This window comes from Phaethon aethereus (assembly GCF_964289735.1).
Source record: "Phaethon aethereus genome assembly, chromosome: 3".
In the NCBI taxonomy this organism is placed as follows: domain Eukaryota; kingdom Metazoa; phylum Chordata; class Aves; order Phaethontiformes; family Phaethontidae; genus Phaethon; species Phaethon aethereus.
In genome coordinates, this window is record NC_138576.1 from 124,599,268 (window position 1) to 124,620,761 (window position 21,494).

A 21,494-nucleotide genomic window follows, 5' to 3' on the forward strand; every position below is an offset into this window, starting at 1 on the left:
CACTGCTGGCATTCCTGCCCCAACTATTTGGTTTTACTGCTGAATAACAGCAGCCTTGACTTCATTATTCCAGTATTTGCTTGGTTGTTTTTTGGGGTTTTTTTATGAACCTGCTAAAAAATGCTAGGCACTCTGCAAAGCAAGCGAAAAGATGCCTATTTAGAGAGTGAGTAAAAGGAGCAGAGTTTAGGTACAATTTGTACCCAGATGGAGATCCAGGAAGCCTCCAAGCCAGGTGACGTGCTTAGGGTTGTCTACAGCACTCGGGACTGGCCTACTTCTGCTCTGCGAGAAAGCCATGGAAAGTCTACCCCTGGGTTCAATGGAAGCAAACTAGGTCAAGGCTGAGTTCCTCTGAAACCTCCACCTTAGAGAAAATAAGCACAGAAGGAGTACGTGAGCACACCCATGTTGCAAAGATACGTTCACTAATTGCTTTGGTGGTCTTGGGATGTGTTTTGGAAATTACTTGGCTTTCATATTGCTTCATGTTCTGACTCCATTGATGAGGCTCTGCTGAAGCTGGGAAGTACAACGACTTGCTGCAAGGGGTAGAAGCAACACGAGTTATATAGCTTGTACCTGAATGTATGAAATCACTTGCAGCTGGCTGCTAATTTCATTTCATGGTGTGAATTCATGATGCACAAATCCTAGAAGTTACTGCATTTTTTGCAACTCCTAATTAAGCTTTTGGGGACTATTATACATATTCTCACGCCTACTGCACGCTGGCATTGCTTATTACTCTCCTTCCTTTACTTTCATGGGAGCCTAAGGTATCCTAATCCATACAGAAAAACAAGACCTGGCAGTTCTGCTCCTCTAGGAGCAGATTACTTTAAACCTCTGGCCATTAGAAATGGATGCAAAAGCTTGGGAGAGAAGGAACCCCTGATCCGAGGTTAAATAACAGCCCTGCTCAACACTGAAATCTGTTTTTGGCAATTACTGCATGCTGTCTAAATAACCTACTTTGCCAGGCCCAGCCCAGAAAAATCAGTGACGGGGGGAAATAAATAAATAAGTAAATAAATAAACAAGCGTCTTTTCTTACAACTCAGAAAAGATGTGGTCGATCTCAGGCCGGGGGCAGAGGTTGTTTAAGAATACCCTGTACACGTCTGGCGTGAAGTCATCTTGAGGGATTGAATCATTCTGCAAAATGGGGAAAAATTAGTGAAAGAACAAATACAGCACTTTTGTATGCTCTTTGTAAACAGATCACTCACTATTGCACTTTGGATTTGCTTCCTGCAACCTAGAGGAGCCTGGATTTCGCAGAATAATGAATTCCCCTGGATAACAGAGCAGCTTAAAGAGTACATCTTTAAAAAAAATATAAATACTTTCATCATCTTGGTTTCCATAAGGCAAAGTTACCTCTTTCTCTGAGCACCTGTGAAGAAGAAAGGAAAGACACCGCTCCATCTAACCACATTATCTGTAGCATAAATAGGTACATCAATCCCAGTGAAGCCTCTGGGCTGGCTCCCAGCGGGGTGGCTGACCAGGGGTGCTGAGTCCACGTGCTTCACCGAGCAAAATGGCAGCGTCACAGAGGATGAGCACGTCACGCATCTTTCCGAAGCTTTCAAAGAACGGGGGAATGAATCGGGTCACCGAGTCATTATTAATACACTTGTTCTCTGACAGCAACAGAAATGTTTCCTTTTCCTTCCTAAAGACACATGTTCAACATACCGTGATTCTGGGGCAAGAGTTTTCCATACAGCTTTGTCCTAAACACTCGGTGTAACACATCTGGCAATCAGATTTCTTTCACAGAAATTGATAAAAATACTCTTCTATAGAAGAGACACCAGCATATTTTTCCTCACATTTTCTAACATTTAGAACACTTTACATTTAATCCTGCTTCTAGATGATACTTTCATCATTCCTATTATATGCTGGCTTTTAAAAAAAAAAAAAAAAAAATCATTTTTTTTTTAACTGGAGGGAATTACTGGACTGGATAAGGAAAACAGTTCTTTGCATGAAGCTCAAGAGCTGTCCTCCCACTCACACGTGCTGCCTTCACGCTCCACAGTTTTTGCAGAAGAGAGCAAGGGCTGCTTCTTTAGCGGGGCTGGGAAGAAGTGAGGACCCCAAGGAAGGTGAAAAGCTTTTTTCAGCACAGAACAGTAGCGATGTGCTCCAAGAAACAAAAATAGCACAGAAGCTTGTATTTTGTGCAGAGGAAACTTTATAAAGGAACAAGAAAAAGGAAAATGCAAAAAAACACAAAATACAAATACTGAAAATCTAATTTTTTAGTTTCTTCCATGCAAGCTATCTTTATCAAAAGCTATGACCTGTAGTCTTCAGGAGCACCATGGGCCCGTGTGATACATTTCCACAGCTCCAAAATAATGCCTGAATGTGATGAAGCGGAGAAGGAAAACTGTAACTCGGACACAAAGCCATTTGCTTTTAAATGCCGTTGAACCTGGTCGTCTCAGAAGCAAACTGCTGAGAGAGGAAATCATTGTTTTTATTTATTCCGCCTGTTTAACGCCGTTGCCAAGGGAATCGGAAGCATCAATTCAAGTCTTTGGTAGGCGGAAGGAAACTTTTCCATATTTTTCCTGCTTTAGGTTAAAATAAGTAAATGCATACCACGGGCATCACTTTATATCTCCTTTCATCTACGAAACCCGCAGAGGCCCTCTGAGAGGCTTTTGTACTGTGACCATTGTTCAGTGTTTCTGTCCGCAAGCATGGACTGAACCTGATCCAGCTCACGCTCGGGCAGAGCATCCGTCTCCAGGCTTCAACGATCCGAGGTCACCAGCTCTCAGGCCCTTCTGCCTTCCTTTTTTTTTTTTTTTTTTGGCAGACTGTGCAAGTGGCTGCAGGGTGAACTGGTTCGAAACTCACCTGGCCAAAACAGCACCGTGCACTCCACCGTGGGATCAGCTCGCTGAGCCAGGGAACTTGCCCACAGCGCAGCTGCTAAATCCAGCGCAAGGGTGGATGGAGAAGTTTGTAACCTGAAGTTGGAGGATGGGAAAAGCTCCTTTCGGCGACAGCCATCGGTGACACAGAACTATGTGTGAAACTGCACCTACTACACTTCGATAAATCTGAGCTGTGGTGCTTTCAGTTGAGAGTAGGGCTGCTGATACTTATGTTTTCCTAAAGGCCAGGATTCCTAAAGCTTGTGAATTTTCTTGTTATAGCCAGCACCCCGCTCTCTGTTCCCCGTACCTACGATCCCTACTCAGTAGGCTGCTGCTCCTTAGCCAGCACTTATCCTAAGGGCATTTTAGATGTCGATTCTGTAATTACCACAAAATTACAGACTCCCGTTGACCTAATATAGGGGATTTGAAGGTACTCAGCACTGAACAGAACGTGGGTCTTTTCCGATAACCCGAGATCCAGGCTTTTATTTGCCACTAGGTTACAATGAAGAAAATATATATACCTGTTTCCCAACGGGTATCTACAAACACCTGTCTGCAAAGAGGATAGCAAACACAAGTCTTCAGGCCTAAGTACAGAACCTTTTAATAACTATTTCCTACTGGTAACGTCATTGGTGGGCTACAAAACACAGATCTGGATGGGAGATCAAAGCCTTGCTGCAAGCATGCACCACCCCAGGCACAACCTCAGCCAACTTTATTTGGATTCCAAAAACCTGCTGAAAGTGATTAAAATATACTGCCCCTTTCCTCAGCCCGGTTTGAGCTGTCCACATTTCAGCGGAACCACCCACATACCTTATGCGCTAATCTCTTTTTTGAGACCGATGAACAAATCACAAACTTTCTGTACCACATGGGAGCATCTCCCATTTCCAGCTTTGCTCAATATTGGCATTCAGTTTTATTCTGTGATTAAGACGCTCTACTCATTTTAAGCACTGTTGATTTATGATTTGTCTGGTAACCTGCCTGCGTTTATAACCTCTGTATACAGTCTCTAATGTATTCGGCAGCACAACACCTAATTCAGATTATTTGCACAGACAGGACTCAATAGCTGGTTGTTTTATTTTGAGCTAACAGTCAAGCTCACTGGTGCTTCATTGTGAACCTCTACATTAACTGGAAGGCAGAAACCGGTCTTCACAGCCAAACAGGCAACTAAAATAAAGCTCTTCAAATTCTATTTAAGGCACCTTTGACTAAAACCAAAACAAACAAAAACACCCAATGATAACAAAAAGCAACCCCCCTTCTCCAAAAGTAGCCAAGGTTTTTAAAAAATCATAGGGGAATCAGATGCCAAACTCAAAAACTCATTGGCACATTTTAAAACTTCATTTAAACATTTATTTAAACATTGCTCTGCTTTCAGATCTGCTGGATGACAAATGCTACCAAAAATCAGCTCACACAGGGTTTGGTCCTGCAACACTCTACATATTCCAGATTCGACCCAGAAATACATAAATAAATAAATCCACGCTTTGAAAATGTACTTGAATTGAAGTCCATGGGTCATCCCACTGCAGTCATGCTCAACTGCTCAGCCAAATCAGGGCTGGAGTGCTCAGCACTGCAGAGAATGCATCCCTTATAAAGGTCCCTAAATATGAAATAAAGAGTTTATTTTCAGCACTCTGGGGAGCCTCTCTCATGCTATTCTTCTACAGCAGGATGAAGGCAATTATCCAGGCAATGAGAACTCTGCCTCCTCTCGCACTATATACTACAGTGCCTACATGTTGTCCCACGAGGTCTACTGTGAAGCACACACACAGAGTGAATTTGCTAAAGAGCAGGGTTAGTGGTTGCTGAAGTATGTACTGTCACAGACAAGTCCATGCAGTGATACTATAACCTGGCAGCATAGCTCAGGCTGCCCTGTCACTGCTGAGGTCACTGTGTAAGACAGATGAGGGACTGCCCCAACTTTGAAGCTATGAATCAGGAAGAGAGTGATGAATGATTGATTGATCCTAAGATTGACTTGGGATCCTCTTACCTGTTACTGTGAATTTCATTTTGTGTTTTAGGGTCATGCACAGGTTCTGAGAGGTACAGCAAAAGATCAAGTGAAACTCATGGCAAACGAGCCTTGTATCTTCCTAAGCAATGAGAAGTTATGTTTTTTCTATGAGACTTGGAGAAGACCCTTACAGATATCTTCATGAGGCATGAATAACAAAAAACACCCAAAAAGCCTAAGCTGTTAACGTCTATGAGAGACTTTCATGAATTCTTTGAATAATTTATTGTGGTTTCACTGAGGAAGATTCCCTGATATTCATGTCTTGCACACTGCTGGGAGTCCAGTGCTCTCCAAGGCTTTACGGGAACACCATTTGTCCTGTAGCACAATGGGGCAGAAAAGCTGAAAATTGAAGTTAAAAATTTTACTTGTTCAAATAAACAGAAACACAAAGGAAAAGAGCTGTAGTTGAAGAACTGAGTTTTCTGCTCTATTACCTCTATGAGATTCAGAGTTTCATATTTCTTAAGCACTTAGCTTCTAAAATATTTTTTCCAAGACGATCAACAGTTTTCTTTGTTGCATGAAGCATATTTCTCTTTTGTCCCAACCAAAGAAAGGCTCTACTTTATACTATGAATAATTTTCAAGATGGTATCCCAGCAACAAGTATCCAGCAATGTGTATGTAACTATTTACTTAAATAAATAGCAGAAAAAGGTTGCAGTTTCTTTCAAGGACTCCAGTGATGTTTAGATTTTTTTTGAGAGATACATAGTAAAAAGAAGTAATAAATCAACTGATTTAAAAAGCAATGCTTCAGTGACTTTTTGCACATCTTACCTTGTTTGCTAACAACTAAATGAAAACCTCACAACCTTACTTCAGCTAAGATTGTTATACTATTTATATCTAACTTTACAGACATTCCTTGGAATTTCCAAGGAATTAAGCTCCCAAGCCTATGAAGAAAGGTATCATTGGTAAGAGGTATCTGAAGTTTGGCTTGTGAAGATCTTGCTCCATTGTTCTTCTAGAGCCATAGGAACTGGATCTATTAAGAAACCATTGGGGAAGCAAAGGCTGACCAAACATGACAGCACAGAGTTTTCTACAAGAGCAAGGGATTAGGAGATACAGGCTCTCCTCTTCTGCAGATTGGTTCTGCCCCACCTTTTGGACCTCCAAACGTAGGAATTATCCTGCAAGAAGCTTCCTGGAAGAGAATCTCCATCTGGGAGGAAAGCCTAAGGACATCTCCACTCCATTGTTAACTAGAATCACCTGCTTGAGCTCATTCCTCTTGAAAAAAACCTTCTTGAGGGTCAGGTACCATCCTGCAAATGTTCTGGGTTGAGGAGAGCTACTGGATTAGCAGCATGCAACGGCTGCTATAATGCTAATACAATGCATCCCCGCAGCATTAACAGCTTTGACACTGTAGCATTTCAACATTTACTCCATGCACCTTTTAGATAAACTACAGTAAGTTTAACTGTCACTTAACTCAAGCTATAGTTTTTTTTTTGGTGGTTTTTTTTTTTTTTTTAGAAGGAAACAGATTACACCATTAGCTACATCTTGAGCTAACACTGCTCTGAAATCATGCCTTGCAAATTGTGCAACAGTCATTGATTTTTAAAATACTCTCACAGGATTTTTCTAGGACAGGTCACACAACCCCCTGCTCCTTCCTTTAATACATTTGCATTTCTTCCAGGCACTCCGGGTCCCTACATAATTTCACATCAAAGGAACTCAGATTTGCAAATGGGTATCAGGAACTTCTGTGTGGGAAAGACAGACTTGCTGCTGAGGACCCATCCAGAAGCAAAGCCAGCACAGCATGATCAGCCTTGAACAAATTGTCCTCAACTCAGCAGAGAGTAAACACCACTGAATACAAGCAACACTTCGTAAAAGCAAGGAATAAATTCAGATGCTTACCCTGGAAGATGGAAGATTACAAGCTTCTAATGCAGTCTCTACTCGCTTTCTGTCAGCGGAAAACAAGCGGTATATGCTGCAAAATGAAGAGAAACCAGAGGGAATTAGCTTGAAGACACACCTTGATGGCCCCTGTGCCTTAAAGACTGAATATCACTTCCTAGTCATAGAATCGCAGAATCATTTAGGTCGGAAAAGACTTTTAAGATCATCAAGTCCAACTGTTAACCTAGCACGGCCAAGTCTACCACTAAACCATGTCCCTAGGCCATGTCTATATGTCTTTTAAATACCTCCAGGGGTGGTGACTCAACCACTCCCCTGGGCAGCCTATTTCAGCGCTTGACAACCCTTTCGGTGAAGAAGCTTTTCCTAACATCCAATCTAAATCTCCCCTGGTGCAAAACTTGAGGCCGTTTCTCCTGTTCTATCGCTGTTACTTGGGAGAAGAGACCAACACCCACCTCGCTACAGGCGCGTGTGTCTCATTGGTGTAGCAGGTCACTAACCATTTCCCTGCAGGTTATGGGGACTTCATTCTGCTCCCCGTCCCTGTCTTCCAGCTCAGGGGGCTGGATACCCAGAGAATTGGCCTTACTATTAAAGACTGAAGCAAAGGCGGCATTAAGGCGTTACCTCAGCCTTTTCCCCCCGCACGCAATAAAAGATATCTATCACAGCTTTAGATATTTATTTCCATTTTTTGGCTGCTCAGTAACACAACTGAGCTTAATAGTGCCCACAATGGGTTTAACTCGACCCCACACAAGCCCCTATTACACCAGATAGTTATTTGAGAAAGTTACCACTGCTCTCCTCACATTACGCCAGCGACATGCAATTTGAATACGATTATCCACACAACATGTCTCCGAGGTAAAGAAACTTGGGGTTTTTTTATATTTTATTTTACACAAGTGGAACAAAGGCAGAAAAGCTAAATGTCTCAAGATCACAAGGGCAATCTATGCCCAAAGGGTATTTGAGCAGAGACATCCTGGCCACTGTTTCCTGCAATACACGTTATAAATAGAGGATAAAACTATTATTCTAGACACAGGGGTCCCATATTCATCCTAAACTTATATTCACATTCAAAAGTCAGAGGAGACTACATGGTAAGGAAGGAGAACAGAACTTACTTCTTCAGTGGAATGCGCCCTTCTGGAGTCACCTGCAGCTTAAGTTTTGTGTAACTGTGGAGAGAAAAGCATCCTGGTTTATTTTTACAGCATTTTCAACTACCTCTCCACCAACTTAATAGCTCAATGCTACTGCTCTGATCATGTGGCAAGTTCCACTCAGCTCTTTTGCCCAATATGAAAACCTGTTGGGATATCATTAATAAGTAAATACCTTTTCCATCAACAGTAACACTCCTGTAGTGTCAAATACCATCTGTCTTGCAACAGGACATTGCAAATATCATTAGTGCACAAGTTTATCATCCCCCAGACTGCCTGCCAGTCTACCAGCAGACTGAATTGTGGCACACAAGCTACACAAGTTGCCTGGAAAGGTGGCTATACTCTTCCTCTTCCAGGGACTGAAATTGGCCCTGGATATTGCACACCAACATCCCTGCCTCCCTAAGCCCTGTGAAGGTTTCTTCATTTGACCCTAAACGTGTTCACTCCTCAGCTGGAAGGAAGTCAAATGAACCGAAGTGTCTCTACACCAGCAAGAGTGTCAGTATATTTAGCAGCCCTGGGCAAGCCCAAGACATTTCCAGCATGAAGCAATATAAAAATTACATGCTGAAACCATCTACAGGCAGGCAATTATCCAGTTTTTGAACTGAGTATTTAGGGCACCTCGATATCTCAGGACCTGTGACTTCTCTCACATGCTCATTAAGGCAGCAGGATGAGGACGTATCTTTCTTTGTCCAAATCTTTCAACATACTGATTCAAAACCTACTGAAACAGGAGTCATCTAGTAGAGTTAACGAGAAGCTGTTGGGCCTACAGCTGCTATCTGATGATCCTCCTGGTGTGCGAGGACTACTGGTTACCAGCATAATGCTTACCAGCAGCAGCCTGCAAAGAGCTGCTTTTTGAGTGCTTCATCTCTTCCACTTGAATATAATTAAAACTATTCATGAGTTTTGCAGTAATATGATCTGGTGAAAAATGTGGCAATACTTAAATATTTCAGAGGAATTTTTTTGTTGTTGTTAAAACAAAACAAAAACACAAACCAAAAAACACGAACTTTTTTAATTTACCCACTGGCCTACCAAAAGAAAAAGAAACTGCATGGTTCTAATAAGCTTTTCTTTTCTTCCCAACCAAAAATGCCATTAGCAACCGCTTCAAAAACAAAGTACGTGCTAATATCCCTAACTAGGATAGGAACATTTTCACAAATCCTTGTCACCTCATATGCATCATCTGGAAACTGCAATCTCTTGTGCTACTGTGTCACCAAATAAAAATATTGTCCCCTCGGTCCCATCTCCCAGCACTGAACTAGATTAAAAAGAAAAAATCAAAGTGGTTAGTAAAAAACGTTTCTTTTATTTCGCCTTCTATTTTTTAAAACATTTGAGTACATTCTGGTCACATTTAATGTTTTTCTGTACAGCCAAGACAGCTGGAAATAAAAGAAAATGGGGGGAAAAAAAATGCTGAACTTCAGTTAAAGCAAATAAAAAATGTGTGTCTGAAGAACAGTCAACCCCCACCAGTACTTGCCACCTTTTTTCCTCCCAAATTCTTTGTTACAGGAGGGACACTATTGTTTCCCCTGCAGCCATTATCGACCCATGTAAGAAAACCAAGCATATTATTCCTGGTAAAAAGCCTGTTAGGAGATAATCCTGTTGGCAGCAGCCGAACGGACTCATTTCAGTAATGCAGTGCTGACTCCAAGGACGACAAAAGCTGGATGTAACGCTGACCCAAGGTTTCCACAGCAGAGTGACCCTTTGCTCAATACTGCACGGGTCAGTATTTCAGTAGTAATGTACTCCTGCGTCCATTTTTGCACCCCGACACAAAAATACACTGCACGGTTACAACAGAGGAATGAGCACTTTATAACCAAAATGACAGTTTTTATTAACCACCCCTCCTCCCAAATTAACCCCATCTGACTGAATCACAGGAGAGCTGCTCAAGCTGTTTGGTATTGCACTTCCAACTCTGCAAGGGACTGAATGCCACAAAGAAAACAACTTTTCTAATTCTGCTCTAATGCAATTTGCTATTCTATTTCAACAAAAGGGTTCTGACTGGACTGCAACCAACCCTTTCCTTAGTACAGTAATTATAACAGGGAAATAATTTTAATCTTCAAAGTCAAAGAGTTCTTAAGTGACTCTGATTTGGCATCTGTGCAGAGCTTGCCTGCTACTGAATCTACGCAATGTGTCCAGTGACTTCATCTTTATTTAATATTGCTGGAACAACCACCAAAAAATGGCTCCCAAGTAGACTGGCTCTACTATACTGTGTGATAACATGTTCCTCCTGTGAACCTGGTATGAAAGCATCCATTAGGTACAGCCACAATGCTCCCCATTACAGACCTGTCAGCAAAGTCCACTGGCCACCTGGGGATTTGAGCGGTAAGGGGCATGGAAGTAGTATTACCACATCACTCCCTAAGTCACTTACAACCTGCGGAGCTAAAGGAAGTCATCTCTGCTCTTGCTGTCACACCTGGGTCTGCTCAGGTTAGCAGCGTGCTTCCTCCACCGTCAACATGTGGAGCCAAAAGGAAATGTTAAACGTTTCCATCCGTTTGGGATTTTGTTTGCTTAATATATCATTGCTGTCCCAACACAGTTTTATCAGACACAAAGCTGTAGTTCCTGCAATGTTCAACCTTCAAAGTTTCTTCAAGAATTTCTGTAGACTTCAGCTGCACCACAACGAACAACATGAGAAGGAAACACACAGCCTCCCCCAGCTCCCAGAACAGGCACTTATGAATATGTATGTGGGATTAAAGTTAAGGAGTTGGAAACCTTCTGATTAAATATGGGTGCATCTAATGAATTAGGCATGCACAGTCTTAGAAACTCCAGGTGGGTTAAATTGCTTCTTGGATGGAGGCAAGTTTTAGGAACCCAAGCCCCAGCTTGGTATTTAGCGGGACCAAGCCTCAGTCTGTGAGCAGAAATTAAAAAGTCTTTGGAGGTGACACAGAGCTGAATTTAACCAGCCAACTTGTAGGCTGGGGAGAGTATAGCTTCTCTTTCAGAACCCCAAAAGGCCAGTAAGTACCCCGGTTCATTACCATCATTATCTGGTAGGCTTTGCCATGCTGTTCTCAATGCTATCACTTACAAAACTCCCTCAGCATGTGCACTTATCATCCAGTTGAGAATCGCTGATCTCAGGTTTAGTTCTCTTTCCTTTCGGAGGTGTGTTTTTACACCCCAAACATTCTCATAAATAGCTTTTGTACTTTACTGAAAACAACCCAGAATCTGCATGCTATGCAAAGCAACCTAGATGAACGAATTCACAGCTTCCCTCTGAATCGCGTGAAAATGAGAGAAATTAGGCTAAGGAAAATAGACTTCTTGCATTTCTCATTTTTTTGATCATTAACAGAAAAAAAGGAAAATAAACCAGAAGCAAGTCAGTCCAGAATATTCCTTCATTTAAAATGGAGAGCTGCGGACTACAGCCAAAGCTACTATTTTGGTATACAAGGGGAAGATGGCACTTCATTCTGGTTTTTTGCTACAACTTGGTAGTTTGCGAGAAGAACCCTAACAAGATTTCTGTTTAAATGACGTTTAGATAACAGGCTTTTTAAAACCATGAGAAAGGACAGCCTGTGTTTACAAAAGTGACAACTCATCAAAGCAGAAACAATAGATGACAATGTGACTAACAAGAAAAGAGGAAAATGACGCTGAGAAAAGAGCAACACCCACAGCATTAAACACGATGGCCACTTACGCTTTTTCCAGGAAAGCATCCCTTGACATGTTCTGTGCCAACAAATTTGTTGCCAAACTGAACACTTCATCTGACCATTCCTATAGAGAGAAAATTTGATTAAATGAGGCTTAGTTTAGATGTTTTCTTACACAATGCAAAATATTTTCGAAAATTATATCGTTAGTAAAAAGTGCCTAATTAAAGTCTGAACATCATTTTTCCTATTACAGCTTCCTTCCTCATCTGAGAGACCTGATTTTCTTATGCTGAAGACTGTTACAATTTTTTTTTTTTTTTTTTTTAGAAAAAGATACCTTATTCCAATACATTAGGAAAGAAAAATAAGAAGCATATGGATAAACGTCTGATGCAAAGCACATTCAAGTTTGTGGGAGATGCAAAATAAATGCCCCAGAAAAATAATTTTTCTCATGTGTTGGACACTGTTCTGGTTGACACACTAAGGATTAAAAAAGGAGTCTCTTAATTCTCGTAAAATCAAGATGAAATGGTCTTAAAGCCCTCTGAAAGACAGACAGACCCGACAGGTTGGGATGCACACCATACCATAATTAAGTCTCTTGCTCCAACATCCCCTCTTGTAAGAGTTCGTTGTGAGACCCTCCGCATCACTCTCGCCGCAGATCATGAAGTGATTCAGACAACAAATATCATGCCTTATCTTTTATGGTGGATACCGAACTAAGAACTGTAAGTACTGACTATCAAGATCTTACCAGCCAACAAAGAAACACGCCTAAAAAACCCAAACCAGTAACCAGGAAAAAGATGCAACTCCAAACAAAAAAGTTCCTCTTCCCTCTACCGTACGTGCTTACAGTGTGGTCCTCTCCCTCCTAAATTATTTTCCTTTCTTGCTACCCTGACGTAGGGAAGAAGTGTCCTCCAGCTGCTCATGGGAAACCTCCTGTCTCTGCCTGCAGGCACCGCTCTTCCCATGGCTCTCCCTCACTTTTCCTCCCTTTATTTTCCTGACTGACTTTTCCTCATTTCTACACGTGTTACTGAAGTCCTTCGCTTAGGTCCCCGTCCTTTCCCGGGTTCCCAGAAGTCTGATCCATGATTACAATCTTAAGTTTAGACTCTTCATGCTCATCCTGTCGCTCTCGTCCCTTGTGGGTCTCTTTTCATCGACAACTTCAGTGCCTTTTTCCTTCCCAACTTGATGCTCATTTACAATCTTTAATTGCAATCCTTTCTAATCACAACTGTGGCTTTGGATTGGTTTTGTTTCACCCCTTTAAAATAATGAAATTAAAATAAACAATGCCTTTGCAAACAGTGCGTTTTTTTTTTTTTAAATTTGATGAAGACTTCAGAGTGTTCTTTGAAACTAAAATTGGGTTTCCTTTCATATCAGCCCAGATCCAAAATTCCCATCACCACACACCCTCCCAGATGCATAGTCTTTGGAGGTATTCCCTCTCCTTGGTTCTTCTTTTTCTTGAAGGAAAAAATAATTTTTTTTTTTTAAAAAAGGTGATTTCATTCTGACAAAAATTGATAATGATGAAAAGTATCATTGATTTCCAATGAAACAAATGTTGCTACGTCACTTAGGAGCTTACGAGCTTGTTTTAGCTAGAAAGCCTCAAGTTTCCGTGTGACTAGGTGATCAATTTGTGCGGTTCAGAAGGTATAATTTTTTTCTACCTTTTTCATGCGCTAAGATTTGTTCCCTAAAGTTATGAGATCTTGCTCCTGAAACTGGTCTCACACAGCTGCTCCCAATAAGGGAGAGATAAGGCTACCTATATGCCTACTGTTGTAAGGGCCTTTGATATCCTTCAGCTACCAGATCCTTAAGTCCAGCCCATTTACAACCTCAGCCCTAAGCAGCCGAGACAACACATCTCCTCAGGACTGGTCCTTCTGGCAGAGAAACCTTCCTCCCTCAGACACAGTCTCGTTGTTCTGGAGGCGAACCACTGTTGCCGAGATAATCCTCCCCTCCACCTCTCGTGACCACTTCTTTTTTTTGTTTTGTTTTTTTTCTCCTTGTATTTTCTTCTTAGGTCTAATTTTTAAAAAACAGGGGTGTGAGAAAGAACAAAAGAAGAAGTTGGGTTTGTTAGCAACACCGCTGCTTTGCTGTGACTCTTGGAACAGAAAGCATATTAAGTGCAGCATTTTTTTTCGTCTTCTTGGCAAATCATTTTTCCAGGCTCAAAATAGGCTCATCTTGTAAACACTGCTTTGTTTAGGCACTAATTATAGCAGTTAAAACTTCTCCTTGTGACATTAATGGCTGCAAAGATTAATGGCAACATAAAATATTATTTAGAAATTGAAAATATGTTGGATTTTAACAGCTCTTGACAGACTTTGTTTTGATCTCACTGGTTCTGCTGGGCTTAAAACTGAAGTATTTTGTAAAAAACAGAAGCAGGGCACTTCAGGAGTATCCCACACCCCAGCTCTTCCTTCTCTTTGTCTGAGTGCTTGTTGCCAGGAATGTAACGGGAACTCAGTTATTACGTGCCTGTCACAAGCATTATTTATATAAACAGCCTTGCCACGTTCCTTTGCTAGCTCTTCTTGGCTCGTCAAAGCGATCACATCACTCTTGCCAAATATTCTAAAGGCTACCTGCAGCCTGAGCCCTTTCTAACGATGCAGGTGCCAACTCAAGATATCACAAGCAATACTTGCTCATTGACTCTCTGATTTTAGGGTCTTCATTCCAGCCAACGCAGAGCTGCAGCCAAAAAACCAAGATCAGAAAAGATGCCAAGGATCACATCATCTTTCCAGTCACTGGTCTGAACTCTCAGCAGGAGGGGAAACAACAGTCCTGAGCACAGACCCGAAGAAATAAAGGAGATGCTTTGGACTGACTTTGATGGGCTTGCATCAAGCTGTGAGCCAAGATGTGTCTCGCTGCTTTAGCTACCAAATGGCTCCGTTTCCTTGGTTTTGCTGCATGGTACAGCACAAAGCCCATCCCCTAACTCTGTGCATGGTACACTCTGCAGCCGTCTTTACCAGCAGCAGTGATTCCAGAAGGCAGCGCTCGGTGAGAGCGCTCCGTGGGGTAGAAAGCTGTTATGTGTAGAAAGAAAACAGCCTACAGAGGAAAGGTTATAACAGCTTCTGAATCACCGCAGTAGCTGCAGACTCCTGTACAGATGCAATACAAAAGGAAAATATAAATCTGGGTATTTTGAAATAGGACTGTACTAGTGCCAACAAACTGTTTGCAGACTGGAAGCCTCTGATCCCGTTTGGTAGCAGAAGAACCCAGCTTTCCGACATTCAACTCCAAGCAAGTCACATCCATCACGATAAGAGCTCCCTGAACTCGATCTCCTCTTGGCTACATCCTGTTACACTAATTCATATTTATATCATTCCTGTGAACTTTACTAACAAATTATTTAGCTGTTCTGTGCTTTGGCAGGTAGCGTATAAGCAGCAGTTCATTTGGAAATCTGTTGCTCAGTGAAGTAATTTCTCTCCTCTGTTACATGCATCAGTATACATACCGCAAGACATTTATCTCAACAGGAGAGATGAGATTTTTTTCGTAAGAAAAGACAGCACATGTTCTTGAAAACACTTCCTTCAAATCAGAACTGACTACGTGTGAAGGCAATGTTTCTCACATATTTGTTTTTGGTGGGAGGTTAACAAAGCAAGCTGCTGAAATTCTACACTTTTGGCATGCTTATGAATTTTATTTTAAAAAATTGTATCAAATGGACATGAATTTATATCATTTGTTTTACCATTTTATTATACTGATCAAACTCTTAAATATGCCTAAGAAGCTGGAAAAATAAAGACATATGCTGGAAAGCATAGTATAGCACAACTTGTGAATCTTCTCTGACTACATCATTTTACTTATGGAGGAATTCATCAGCTCTTAGTGATGGATCTGATCCGAAGCTCATCAAACTAAGGAGACGCAGAATTCCTTGGGCTCTGGATAGGGGTCTGTATGGCCAGGATGGACTAGCGTAGTGAGAACAGAGTTGGCCTAAGAGGTACAAAAGAGAGCGAGCAGAAAGAGATGGGAAAGATGGGGTGTTCACTTTTGAAGTTACTGGATTTGGGAAGAGAATGAAATAATGTAGAGGAGACACAGAGGTTCACAGGTTGTACTGCATGTTGGGAAAAGAGAAAAAGAGCACTCGCTCAGAATAGGGTTTGAGAATAAACTACTTACTTTATCCTGCCTTCTGCAGTGCTGTTTGTGGATGCTTACATATCCTATCCCAAGACAGACACACCCGTTTGAAAATAAGCAAGCGCTGTATCAGTGCTACTTCTCTTCACCATCATGATGTGTCTAGCAATCTGCCTTTTAGACCATTACTTAATGAATTTCAAGCTGCATTCTTTGAACAAACCATCTGCTCAGCACCCTTCAGCTCATCACTAACGTACTTTAAATACTAGTTACCTTCTCCTGAAGGAAACAGTACATCACGACTACATCATCATTTCTAGCTCTGTATTTAGTTCACTTAAAGCAAGCTGAATAGCCCAACGCAAGGTGAATAGCCCAAGGATCAGATTCGCGTAATTTTCCCACAACTTGGCCAGTGGATGTGATGAACAGAGTTTGTAACAGAATAGGAAGTCTTCTGCAAAGGAAGAAAACCCCATAATTGAATAATTTTAACTGCCTCACTAAGACCACTATGGTTTACTTTGCCTTTCTCTGATCAATACTTGTCACACAACTTGAAAAATAAGGTATTGCAAACAAAGAGTTAATCCAAAAAATATCCATGCATTGAAAAGGGAAAGATCGGGGGCGGGGGGTTTCATTGGCACTTGGCTTTCCCTGGAACGTCAGTGAGAGGAAGGGTCAAGAATTGCATGTGTGATGTTGAAAACTTCTTGTATTTACATGCTTTCTCAGAGCTCCCTGAAGAGATGATTTGTGCCTGATGTGCTTATTTATAATGACTTATGAGTCACTACATGGGTCCTGGAGATAAGAACCAGATTCTGTGGACTGGCTCATATAAAGTTGGAAAACATGTTAACAAGGAAGAGTTTTTAGATGCATTCAACAGTGATCAAACTCTGTTCTCATTGAAACTATCAGGATATTTAGCATGATTTCAAAGCAAGCACAGCTAATCTGCATTACTTGGAAAATTCCACCCCAGGCCACAGTGCCTGACTAATAAAATATGAAATTATTTGGTCTACTGCATCTGCAAATAACAAGGAAGGCTTAGATCCTCAGTTACTCAGATTGTAGGAGTTACTCAGGATTTAGAGCAGTCAAGCTTCTCCAAAACATGATTTTATCTACTGTATTTTAAGGTTCCATTATCAAACAGAAAACGGCCCTTAAATACCAATTTCTGCACTGTTTTAGGAAATAGATTATGGTTCACTGATTGCTGGCTAGACAGGAAAGCGAAAAAGGAGGACACATGCTTCTGATTTAGGTGATTTTCCCTCTTCCTCGGTAAGGGCTAACAATTTTTGCTGGTAAAGCTTTAGTATACCTTTTCATTTTCCATCATAAGCTTTTTTTTTCTCCTGAAGAGCTTTTCAATCACTTTCACTTTTGCAGTGTGAAGATTTCTTAACCACCCCTGCAGAGTATAGCTGTGCGTTTTCAAATCTGAAGACAGCACTTCCCACTCAGCAGTCCATGGACCACCACAAACTCATTTTGTGTCTACTCTTCCATATCAAAGAAACAGCAGAAATTGTGTTTTTGCCAGATTGACCAATTGGCTAATGAAGATTAGCAGAGACAGAAACCTGGCAAGCAAAAATATATCCTCCTAGCTTAAGGTTTTCATCCTATGACCTTTTTTCACCTGGTCTCACCATTTTTGTGGCCTGCAAGGTGACAAAATACTCCTTTCTGTTGTTAAATAACAGGATGCAAATCATATGAAAGTGTGTTCTGCGTGTGGTTATCTGGAGGCTGTCATCAGAGTCTACCCATATGAATGGAAGTAGGAAGAGAAATAGCTTTTGAATGTCAATTTGGAAAAGATAAAGCAGAGAGCTCCCACTTCAGTGAACACAACTGAATCATACAGAAGGTGGAAAAAGGAAAAAACATAAACATGCACTAAATTCAATCATAACTTGCATGTCACACACAACTGTTTTACGTGGTGTGTTGGACAGAAATGAAGGGACTGTATATCTGCGTGGAAAAAATACTTTTACTTCACAGTTCTTATGAAGGGCGATCAGCAGACAAAAATGCAATGCTTAAAACTGACCTTTGAACATGAGCAGAAACGGTCATGTAGGTTAAATTAGGTGTCTGCTTGCCAACATACTTGAGCATACAAGGGAGACCTGTAGATGACTACGCTGATACGAGCCAATCTAAAAAAGTCGTCCATTTGCAAACTTTGTTCTCACAGGTGAGCCATAATTTGCACATGCTTAGAACAAGCATAGAAGGGTGATAACTGCTGAAAGATAGTGATACGTGTTTGGAGAGTCACAGTATGCATCTGACAGCTGAGTAAAAATTGGCGTGCACCATTATGTTCACAATGCTTATTTGGGCTTTACAAGCAATATTCTGAAAATAAGCACACCTATTGTGGGCATAAACTTTGCTGAATAAACTCCCTGGATAAAAATGATTGCACATTTCCTTTTGGGTACTGATCAGCACAGCTCTATAACAGAATTGAGGTCCGTTTCGTAGCAATCTCCACTTTTATCTCATTTATCCACATCTCAGAACGATACTTTAAAAACATTAATTTTATATGACATAGATGGATGTGTATTACCTTTGCTATATCCTCTTGGAATGCCACCAAGTTCAAGTACGATATATTGACCAGGTCTGGACCATAGACAACAGTTATCATTCGATTTTCCAGTCGACCTCCTAAGTTCCCAGTATCCAACAGTTCGCGCAGTTTTGGATCCTGCAGGTAAATACATTACAAAATAGTTAAAAATCTTTTGCACATACTTATACTAAAAGAGACGAGTATTTTTGCAAATACTTTAATTTTGAAAACTTGTGTTATTTTGAACATTTTAAATATGATGGCACTAGGTTCTGATCTGGTTCATTATTCATTAAAATATTTAAAGCCATTAATGCAGGATGAAAAGAAATCACTACTCTGAGCTCTGTGTTGATACAGTAGAGACTAAAAGCTGTCTAGTTTACGGCTGCACATTCCTATTCTCAGCTATTTTGTCTCCTAGGTTAAGCATACATAAATTGTTTTGCTCATCAAAATAACACAATCTGCCCAAAGGCTACTGGCCTCAGCAGAGAGATTCTGAATTATTTTAATGGATTTTAGATAAAGCCCAAAATGAGAACTTAGTTGTTCCTAAGGAACTGAGGAGACTGTCTAGAATTAACTGTCTTAAACGCTATGAAATGAATAACGGAATTTTCACGATGCCCTCCCTCTTCATGTCCAAAAGATCATGTATTATTTAAATTATGATATATATTCAATTTATATTTAGGTTTTAGTCTTTTTTTTTCAGGTTTATATCCAATATAGAAATGACTACATAACATCTCTGTGAAGGAAAGATATATTCAATGCTTTTTTATCAGCTAATAATAGCCTGAACCTCAGCTTCATTGTTAACATAAGCATGTGAGAAACAATTTCAGGTTATTTTGCAACTCTACTAGTTTCTATTAGGCTGCAGCATTTCCAAGAAAAGCATACAGTGTCTTTCAAACTAAGAAAACTGCTTGGTCCTTAGCCTCAAGATGTAGTCTATAAAGGCAAAGACAGATGAAAAGAAGCCCCGCAAGACTGAACTCAATCCTTTGAACAGGGCCAGTATAATTTGAAAGCTCAGGTTTCCTAAAAGGCAAGATATGTCAGCCTGGTACAAATACTAAAAAAATGCCCAGCAAATTGTATCACTATGGCATGACAGATTCTGTGCAGAGATCAAATGATTTCAAAACTGCCACAAATATATACTGCAGTTTATAGTTTACTCTCACACAAACCTTTTACCCACACTGTCTGCATACGTTAAATATTAAGAAGCACCATAAATACTAAAGAACTTTTGAATTAAGAATATAAATCTCCACCAACGGATACAAATTAAATTTAGTCTAACAGGACGATAAGCTTACGATCATGAAAAAGGCCACCCCTCATGGATCTTGCAAGAAATCCCATACTGACAAGACCTCAGTCCAAAAGATATCTCCTGATGCTTGTAGGCAATGGAGTTATGCATATGTTCACCAAATACTTCACAAGGTGTAGGAGAACATTTGAGGTATGGCATATTAACTGGAAAGAAACTACAAGCCTGTCTATCGTAAAATGCTGAGCCTCATTAAATACTGGGTACGACGGCAGGTGTTGCAGGCAAACAGACAGAATAATTCTGCTTGAGAGTTCTGTAAAGAAGGAATATGATTGTGCTCTGAGACAACGAAGTTTTCATGGGTAAACAAGTTAATGACAGGCTTTCACATAAGAGAAAACCAGAAGAGGGATATAAAAATAGTAGTTGTGTTCAAGAGTTGAGGATTTAAAGGAGAAAGACAAAGAAACTGTGTAATTTACATCTAGGAGAAAAGCTAGAGAAATGCCCTGAAGATGCTAAGTTAGTGATGGCTTATTACTAGACAGGTTACTTTCTCTTTTATTTACAGGCTAAATGTTACAAAGCTTTGTTTAATTTCTCTGGGAGATGAGAACTCACCTGCTTTTTACTCTCTACCGTTTCAAGCCCAAAATCAGACTGATAAACGCTTCCGCTAAAGGGCCTGTCTGGGAAGAGCATCTTCTTTCTGAACTCAAGCTAAACAGGACTGTCTATCTGCTTTTATCCTCTTTCACATGTGTGTCATTCCTTTCTTCCTTTCCCTGGCTGAACCTCTTGCTCAGAGTTTCGCTCTTGGTGATGAACTGCAACCCTATCAACAAAGGAAGAAAGAAGATAGCCTTTTTCCTTCATCTTTATAGTCACCTACAGGATGTCTCTGTGATGGATCATACTCCAGATAGTCTAGGATATGCATTAGTAATGCTTCACAGAGTAAAAACAACTCAACATTTGAAATGGGATGCTTTCTTTTTCAAAGCAAATTAATCATAAGAGAAGTTATCTGGGACTGGCTCAGTAAGGCTTTTTGAAGTGCAGAATAAGTGGCCAATCGGGCAATGTTCAGTATGAAGTTGGTCTTCCAAATCACAAGATTTTTCTCCAGGTTTTAAAGGCAAGACCTCAGTCTATCTGAGGTCTATCTCATCCTCTTTGGGGTGCTTCGTTTGGATGAGTAGAATGTTGAATTCTTCTATTCTAAGACCTGTCTAACAAAGTTTGAAGCACACAGTCCCTTACAGCAAGACATTATAATGGCTGCCATTGCAGCTCCTGTTAATAAAGGGCAAACACTGCATTTCCTGGGTATCTCAGTGTAACCTCAATGTCTATGTGCTCCACAAACTTAACATAGGGTTTTTTAAATATATACATAAAAATAAGTTCTGTGAAAGGGAATAATTTTGATACTAACAGGATCCTGGCCCTTTTTGACCCCTGCCATGGGTGTATTTGCCCTTTAATGGTGACAGATGCATTTCCACTCGCCAGTGACAACTTAGCCCTTAACTGGTGATCTAGGTCATATTCTTCGGTTTTTAGATCTCAAGCTCTCAAACTTAGATACCAAAGCACACTGGCAGCTCTTCACATTCCTCATGTACAGCTCTGCTCCCTTATTACTACACAAACGCCGCAAACACTACTGAGAT

The 21,494-nt window shown here is 40.7% G+C and overlaps 1 protein-coding gene across 1 annotated transcript in view; it reads right to left on the minus strand.

Annotated features, from left to right (window-relative positions):
- PLCB1 (phospholipase C beta 1) overlaps nucleotides 1-21,494 on the minus strand; it is a 398,958-nt gene that overhangs the window by 138,222 nt on the left and 239,242 nt on the right. Inside the window, exons 4-8 of the mRNA XM_081998073.1 lie at nucleotides 18,519-18,659; nucleotides 11,776-11,855; nucleotides 7,998-8,051; nucleotides 6,856-6,931; nucleotides 1,058-1,158 (exon numbers count right to left, since the gene is read on the minus strand). Coding sequence (XP_081854199.1) covers nucleotides 1,058-1,158; nucleotides 6,856-6,931; nucleotides 7,998-8,051; nucleotides 11,776-11,855; nucleotides 18,519-18,659 — 452 coding nt within the window. The remainder of the gene's footprint in view (nucleotides 1-1,057; nucleotides 1,159-6,855; nucleotides 6,932-7,997; nucleotides 8,052-11,775; nucleotides 11,856-18,518; nucleotides 18,660-21,494) is intronic.